This window comes from Orycteropus afer, unplaced genomic scaffold (genome assembly GCF_000298275.1).
Source record: "Orycteropus afer afer isolate SDZICR_OR568_19922 unplaced genomic scaffold, OryAfe1.0 scaffold00197, whole genome shotgun sequence".
NCBI lineage: Eukaryota > Metazoa > Chordata > Mammalia > Tubulidentata > Orycteropodidae > Orycteropus > Orycteropus afer.
Window position 1 is genome coordinate 3,223,714 of NW_006921784.1, and position 8,663 is coordinate 3,232,376.

Below are 8,663 nucleotides of genomic sequence, written 5' to 3' on the forward strand. Positions count from 1 at the left end.
GCATATGATCAAGAACCAATGGTACTGAAGGAAGAAGTTGAAGCTGCACTGAAGGAACTGGTGAAGAACAAGGCTCCAGGAATTGATGGAATACCCATTGAGCTGTTTCAACAAACAGATACCGTGCTGGAGGCACTCACTCGTCTATGCCAAGAAATTTGGAAGACAGCTACCATGTCTTGTTAGGTCCTAGAAACACACATATGATGAATACCATATAGTCCTGGCCCCAAAGGAACTAAGGAGAGCTTCTCAGGAGTGACAGGTACCAAGGATGGGATGGAGGTATGCAAGGGGCACGGTGTGTGTGTGTGTGTGACATTAGAGCAAAGTTTTCTGCCAGAACCCAATGTGTAGTGACTGCTGGAGGGCCACGCAGAAAGCCTCTTCCTTCTTGAAGGAAATAACACCCTAATAATACTTCACTGTAATCCCTCTAGGACATTAGAGCAAAATTTTCTGCCAGAACCCAATGTGTAGTGACTGCTGGACGGCCACGCAGAAAGCCTCTTCCTTCTTGAAGGAAATAACACCCTAATAATACTTCACTGTAATCCCTCTAGGAGCTCTGGTGGCATAGTGCCTATGGCATTTGACTGCTAACCAGAAGGCTGATGGTTCAAACCCACCAGCTAATCCTCAGAAGGAAGGCTAGGCAATCTACTTCCGTAGTGATACCACCTCGGAAACCCAAGGAGAGGTCGCTATGAGTCAGTTTCGACTCCACGGCAGTGAGTGTGGTTTTTTTGTTTTGATAATCCCTCTTTCCTAAAACAGGAAATGTTTTGTAGGGTGGATCTATTCTAATGGTCCGGGGGAGGGGGAGGGAGGGGTGAAGATTGATGTCAAGCCACATGGGGATCTCCAAGGAACCAGGAAACAGAAGCTTAAGAGACAAGGACCTTCCCCCCAAATCTTACAGAGAGAAAGCCTTCCCATAGAGCAGCATCCTGAATTTGGACTTCTGGCCTCCTAAACTTCCTGAAGAAAAATCAATATGGCTGACTGGACTTCCAGCCCTCAGAAGTGTGAGGTCCCAGGCCAGACGTGTGCCCTGGGAAGGTCTCTGGGTGGCACAGAAAGACCATTCTGCTTCCTAAGATTACAGCCGAGAAAACCCTAGGGGGCAGTTCTACTCTGTAATACGTGGAGTCACCAGGAGTCAGAATCAACGCAATGGCAGCGGGACTCTTTAATGATGGCGAATTATCAGACAAGACATCAAAGATGAAATCGACTTCTAAATTGTGGTATGAGAAAATCTTTCAGATTCCTACAGATATTGGATAATAAAAGATTTTAAATTAAAAAAGAAATTGGGTAGGGACAATTTTTGTAGAATCCCAGGCTGCTCAGCTTGTTTTATTAGTCAATGCTCTATCTTCTAGAAAATTACAGACATTATATCTATAGCAACAGTTATACACAGTCTTCTAATAAGTCATAAACAAAAAACCAAATACCCCATGTATTTAAATACCGTGTACATGATTTCTATAGCAAACTACTCTGTGACCCTGGGTCACACGTGACAGATTTTACAACAAACCCTTGTTCATAGAGTTATTCTGACAATGTCACCCTTCAAACAGGGAGAAACGTCAAAGCATTCACCCAAGTATTGAGTTACACCATGGGTCAAATCACATCCCTTTTCTGCATGGTGAAGTATAGTTCATAAGCTGTCTGACACCAGCAATCCAGCAGAAAAGCCTGAAAATAATCAACAGTCACTCTGAATTACAATGTTCCGGGCTGAGTTTTTATTAAGTCTACCTGCAGTGACAGAAATACCCCACCAGGTGGGGCACATGATTCTATCTTTAATTCCAAACACTTGACTTAAAACTCCCAACTACTTTACCTTTGTCCTCATTCTGGCTACTTGTCCACTGAAAATTACTCATGTAATTTTTTATTTTAAAGCAAATGATAGGCAGAAAAAAACTCAGCTACTTAAGTAGTTATGAAAAAAATAAAATAATTCACTCAAGGAGTAACAGAAAATTAAAAGTAGAAGGGCTCCCTAATGAAAATCTACCTTCTTCGATCATTTGTCATTATTACTAAGTTCCCAATTCCGGCGTGACTGCTACAAATCACATTCTTGTGCAATCAATCCCCTCACCAGGGATGCAAGCCTTGTTTCTAACCAACAGGGTACTGCAAAGGTGATGGGGTGCCAGTCCCCTGAAGAGGCTGCATCACACGGCCACCAATTTGTTATGCAGCTAAGAAAACGAATACAGTCATGAAGGGAACCTTCCCGCCATCCCTTGCACACATCCCTGCCAGGTCCACTCTCAAAGAGCTGCCTGATTATGCTGATACCTTGAGACTCAGGCACTGTGGAAAGTGCAGTGAGCAGGCAATGGAGCTCTAACAGGCCTATTACCTGCCACTCTGGGATGGGAGTGAAGAGGCAGCAAACTAGGGGAACATCTTCAATGACTTGCCCTTATTTTTTTAAACTATGTAATAAATAGTACACATTTCAAAAGCTACAGGAGGATACATCTTCTTTTCTCCACCTCTGCCCGCCAGCCCCCCAGCTTCCCTCTCCTGTGGGAATCACTAGTACCAGTGTCTACGCACACATCAGCAGAAACCTGCGTCCATGAATTTCTCTTCCCTTTTCAACAGCACATATGGAAGCATTTTATGCATATGCTTCTTTCTGTCTGTCTCTCCACATTATCTTGGAAAGGATTCCCTATAAATACAGACACAGCTCACTTCCTCTGAAAGACTGCACGATGGGTAGTCCCCACTTATGTTGGGGTTCTGTTCCGATGGTTCTGTTGAAAGCCGGTTCTGACGTAAGTTGAATATCCCCTTTTTTTCCCTTAAAGTTTGCATTCCTGCCTTTTATTATCAGTATCTTTATGTATCTGATCTTTTCTTGTTTGGGGGGTTGGAAACATTACATACAAACCTATAGATACATTTTTAACAATGTATGTAGTACACATTATTGATGAGATACACCAAAACACACACAAATCCACAAAAACAAAAAACAGATGGTCCCAAGTGCAGTTCGTTAACTCAAATATGTCCCAAGTTGGGGACTACGTACATATGCCATCATATGGGTACCCTATAATGTTTTTAACCAGATCATGACTGATGGAGAAACATTTAGATTTCAGATTGTTTCCTGCCTTAGGCTTGTACACTTGGTATTTCACACACTGAAAACTTCCCAGATCAATTCTACAAGTGGAATTTTGCTGTGTCAAGGGGTATGTACACTTGTACTTCCACTAGACTGGTTGTACCTATTTACACTCCCAAAGACAACGTATATTGTACATGTGCTTGTTTCCGCAACCCTTGCCAACCCAGATGTTATCAAATTGGTACCAAGCCGATTTTATCCTCCAGTACACACTCTTAATTCACATCGGGTTAGTTTCATCACTGTCTTCAAGCTCATCGGTCTTGTTCAACATTTATGCCCAAATAGTTATAAAGAACTCATTCTGTGACAAGGGAAAAGCTTCCAGAACCTAGAGAACAAGACACATCAATGAGATGAATAAGAGCCCTTGAAACTCAGCAGAGGGATAGATGGATTCCAACTTTGAGTTAAATCTCGCCAGAGAGGAAACCCAATCTAGATCCCGATGGGCAGGCAGGATGTGGGCAGAGAGGAAGGCGTTCCTGGGACAGGAAAGAACAGGGCCCGGTCAGTGGCACTTTCTTCTTTTAGGGAAAGGAAGAAATGCTCAAGTAGCAGCTAAAAGAGTGACAACACAGGGTCTTAGTTTGGAAAGAATCCAAAGTCAGAGGAAAGACCACTGGACCAGGAGAACGTCCAGTTCTGGCATTAACTAAGAGATCTGAGAAACACTGGTTTATCTGGGCTTCAGGGACTTCACCTGCAAAACAGGGAAGCTAACCTGAAACCAGACTTTCTATAGCTGCAGAACTGTGTGTTCAAAGTAATTCTTACGATAAAAACTAATGATGAAAGAGGGCAGGAGGGCGCAGCTCAGTGCACATTCTAGTTACTCCATCCTGACGATCCCTAGGAGGCCCTAAGAAACCTTAGGGTGCGCAAACCACAGTTTGAAAGCAATGAGTCCCTGTCAGCTGTAAAATGACTCCCCTTTTCCCTCAGTGCTGGGTAATGCATCTGTACTTTCACTTCTACTCAGCCCACCTACAATTCATTCATTCATTCAACACGCATTCTCTGTGTCCCTCCCACATACGAGGCACTGTTCTAGGAGCTGGCGAGACAGTGGTTAACAGTGCAGACTCTTCCCTCTAAGGTGCAAGTTCTATTTGGGAAGGAGACAGAAAAAAAGAATAAACAAATGTACTGTGTATCAGAGTGCTATGGGTTAGAGGAAAAGGTGTGATGGGGGGGCGGTGCTCCACCTATCAATCAAATGAACAAACTAACTCCTCAGAAACTAAACTGGACCTGGTAAAAGAAGAAGAAGAATGGCTAGGTGACCAGGTGTTTGCAACAGAAGCTAATCCTAAGGCACACATTACCTTGTCAAGGCCAAGTCCAAGATGGGGAAGACCCTAAAGGGAAAGCGTATCAGGTAAGTCTGTGCCAGAGGAGTAGACACATCAAGACCTAAGGAAGGGCAGCCCCAGAGTCCCTGCCCCCTGAGGTCCCCCTCTCCCCTTGCTAGACTGGGGGTCTGGTTCCCCAGGACACCCTGCTCCCAGGCTGTCCTCCTACCATCCACACCAACCTTCATATACCCAGGTAGCTTAATGCTCTGTTTCTATCACTGCCAGGCTTAAAAATCTGCAAGGGCACTGTGGTAGTTACGGCTGTGTGTCAACTTGGCTGGGCCTGGTTGAGTGGCTGGGCAGCTTAATGTAATAATCCTCATGATGAGACTAGTAATCAACTCCATGGTGCAATCTACTGGGAGCAGCTGAGTAGGTGCCTTAGGGATGTGGTCTGCTTCCAGTATATTAGATATTTTGAGGAAGGTCTTCAGCTTTTTGGCACATCTAGATCCCTGCATTTGGCTGAGCCTTCTTCATCTCAGTGGCCTGCCAATCTTGAGACTGCTTCTGGACTTTAACTAGTGACCTGCCATGTTGCTTAATAATCTTGGAACTGTGCCATTTTAGTTGTCAATCCTGGTTTGTCAGCCTCAGCAATCAGCAGCTGCCTGAGTTAAGAGAGGCCTTCAGCTTCAGTGGGCTGGGAACAAGAGGCAGAGCTGAAGCCCAAGGTCAAGAGGCTTTTACCCAGCCCCCAGAGCTCGCATTTTGAATCCAGACTTCTAGTCTCCTAAACTGTGAGAGAATAAATCCCTGTTTGTGAAAGCCCTGTGGTGCCTATCAGAGCAGCACTAGAGGACCGAAACAGGCACCCTCACCTCCCACCAAGCAGAACTCCCCCACACTTTTTACAGCAGAAAAAATGGGCACATCAGGGTTCCTTTTTAATGCCCAAGATCTGAAATTCTATCAGTTTAGTACTCATGATTGAGAAAATACACAGACTAAAAGCTACTATGAATTCAGTAATCTTTCAAATAAATTTATATTTTAACATCTCTGAGATGTAATTAGATAGAGTAACAGTAACTGTGAGGATGGTGCAGGACCAGGCAGTGTTTGTTCTGTTGCACACAGGGCCAATAGGAGTCAGAGCTGGTCACAAGATGTGACTTGGAAAACAGGAGCTATGAACACTGAAAAACAAATCCACACGCATATATGTAAATGTTTATTCACTTTCTAAGCAGTGTGGTGTGAACATAGACTGTCAGAGCTCCTGTGCTACATGGCATTAACATTGATAAAGACGGTGAACACCTACTGAGAGAGGTACTGCTCCAAGTACTTCACATAAGTACCTCACTGAATCCTGTGAAATAATTAGCCTCAATGTACACAAAAGGAAACAGACACAGAGAAGTGAAGTAACTTCTGTTTAAGAAGTGTCCAACTTAAACAGCCAGCAAGTGACAAGGCTGGATATTAAACCTGAAACCAGTCTTAAGTTTCAGAATGTATGTTCTTAGTCACAGCTCCAGAATGTCCCCTTTGGGCCAATTTATTTTCTCTCACTACCTACTCACCCCAAACACTGTCCCACACAGAGAACCACCTAGTCAACCCTTATGCATGCCATGCTGTCCACCTGGAGCACCTGTCTAAAGAGTCATGCAATCCTCGAGGCCAGCAGCGCCTGTTCTCTTGAAGGCCTGGTTGCGGTGGCTGGCTCAGGAGCCCGCGGCCTCAGAGGCTCTCCCACAATCTGTCGACACGGTTCTTTCCACTGCCACTCATGCCTAGAGATATCTACTGAAGGCCCATTTCAGCCTGAAGGCAAGAACGAGGACCTACTTTTATGCCCCATCAAAACAAAAGATCCCTGTTCTCTGCTGCTGAGCACTGGGGCTTGCAAACTTAGGAGCCAAAGACTCCATCAGTGGAACCATTCTGTTTGGCCAGCACAGCATTTCCATACACTGACATAACCTGAATGCTTTCTGGCAGGGTACCTGGCCCCAGTGTGCTGTATCGGGGGTTAGGTCCAGCCCTGTCACCTGCTGCTTCCGACATGACCTAGACATTCACTGAGTCACTGTTTACTCACTTCCCATTATTTCTCTTCCTATCATCTTTCTTTCACATCCAGTAAATCACAATTAGAAGAGATACCAATAGAAATAAAAGAGCAAAAATGGCGTCTCATTTGAAAATTACATTTTTTAAACAAAGCATACATTCACTTCTTCGAATAAAAAACTTCCTATATAATTTCAAAGGTGGAACCATCTCTAAAACTGGGATAACTTCGTATCACAGCACAATTAGAATTGAAGATTTTTAGAATAAGGGTCCCTTATCAATAAGAAAGAACACACAGAGTACTTGGCACCCCGGGGAGCTAATGTGAGCAGGCTGCTGCCACCGTCACCTCCAGCCGCCATCACAGTGGCTATACTTCAGAGCAGAGCAGAGGCTTCCGGCAGTGACTAATGTTGGCAGTGACCAATGATTTCTGGGTAAAGGTCAGAGACCTTTGTTTTAGAAGATTTACTTTTAAATTTCAAAAGCAAAACCAGAGATTTAGTGTTTAAGTGTTACTTCTGTTCCGTTTACAATACTGCTCAAGTTCAAGGAACAAACACCAAAAACACAAACAGGGGCACGCTGACTGTACATGCTGTGCTTGACCCCTCTGATTCCAAAGCCAGAGCTCTCTGCACCAGCAGGAGCAAGACCAATGGCTGTTCTATCACGCAGAAGTCCAGTTACACCTATGAACCAAAGCAGCACACAGCACACAGCACATTATGAATTAAGTATTATTTATGCACAGCTGCAAAATAAGATGGGGAGAGGGGGTAATAAGCATCTCTACTTTTTGGGGAGGGACTTTAAGTCAAATGTCAGGCATACAAACATCTGCATCCAGTAAGAATCAAAATGCAAAGCTGCACAGCTTTCCAACCGACATCGTTTACAGCGACCACTGACAATTTCAGTCCCAGCTGAGCTACTGAAAATTTGTACGCAAATAAAGTATTTGCTCTCTTACTCACACTTTAAAAGTGTAAGGGACCACGTTATTTAAAAAAAGCTCAAAGGAAAATTCTTTTGTGAAACATCACCTTCTTTTATCCAATGAAAATAAACACCTAGGCATCCCAGTCTACTGGGATTCCAGGGAAGAACCACTGGTACAAAGCTGAAATACACAAAACTACAAATCACCTTTTCTGCTGCTCTCTGGTGGCTTTGCTGCAGACCCAGAACTAGGCCCCCAGCACTACATTTTCAGACCATACAGAAAGAAAATAACTGCTCCATCTATGAGGCAAGAGGTTACAATGCCCTCAAGTAGTACTTACTGCTGGTTCAACTTGACTTCGATCTGCAATATCTATGTGGACAATTTCAACAGTTTTCCATGTGTTAGGATCTAAATCATGTACCTGTAAGTGACAAGGGAAAACAAACTGTGACTTAATTCTTATTAAGCAAAAGTATTTCACTAACATGTGAACTATCTCTCAGGGCACATTATGGGCAATAAAATATCCAAATTACTATTTCATTAAATTAGCTAACTCATTTCATACTAAGTTATGAAACCCTGAGGGATCTAGAAATCTTTTGTTCCCCCTTGTTGTTGTTGTTGTTGTTTGCTGTCGAGTTGGACCCCACTCATAAAGACCCCTCCTTGGGTTTCCGAGGCAGTATCACTACGGAAGTAAATTGCCCCATCTTCCTTCTGAGGAGTGGCTGGTGGATTTGAACTGCCAGCCTTCTGGTTAGCAGTCCAGTGCCCCCTTATAACCCTAAAACAGGAAGAGGATGAGGAGGCTGCCCAATGAACAGAAGTCTGGTAGTCCTTACAGATGACTGAAATACCAAATGTACCTGGCCTATTATAACTCAAACAATACAGGGTAGAGCCCTAGTAACCTACAAGCCCTATATAAACATAAGGCACTTTCATAATTAGGTTTCAAAAAGCTACACTGTATGATATAAAATCTCTCCTGAATTTGATTACTGTTAAGCTATTCTGCTTCAGTATGACATCAATTCTTCTCTATACCTTATGGTGTTCAACGATTTATTTCTGAAACTCCATCTATGAGCCAATTTAAGGATTGTTTAAAGACGGACAATGCTATGTCCATCTGAAAGCTGAAAAT

At 43.6% G+C, this 8,663-nt stretch overlaps 1 protein-coding gene across 1 annotated transcript in view; it reads right to left on the reverse strand.

Annotated features, from left to right (window-relative positions):
• Positions 1-8,663, reverse strand: part of PITPNB (phosphatidylinositol transfer protein beta) — a 122,854-nt gene that overhangs the window by 49,395 nt on the left and 64,796 nt on the right. The window contains exon 5 of the mRNA XM_007947945.2: positions 7,851-7,934. Within this exon, the coding sequence (XP_007946136.2) occupies positions 7,851-7,934 (84 nt within the window). The remainder of the gene's footprint in view (positions 1-7,850; positions 7,935-8,663) is intronic.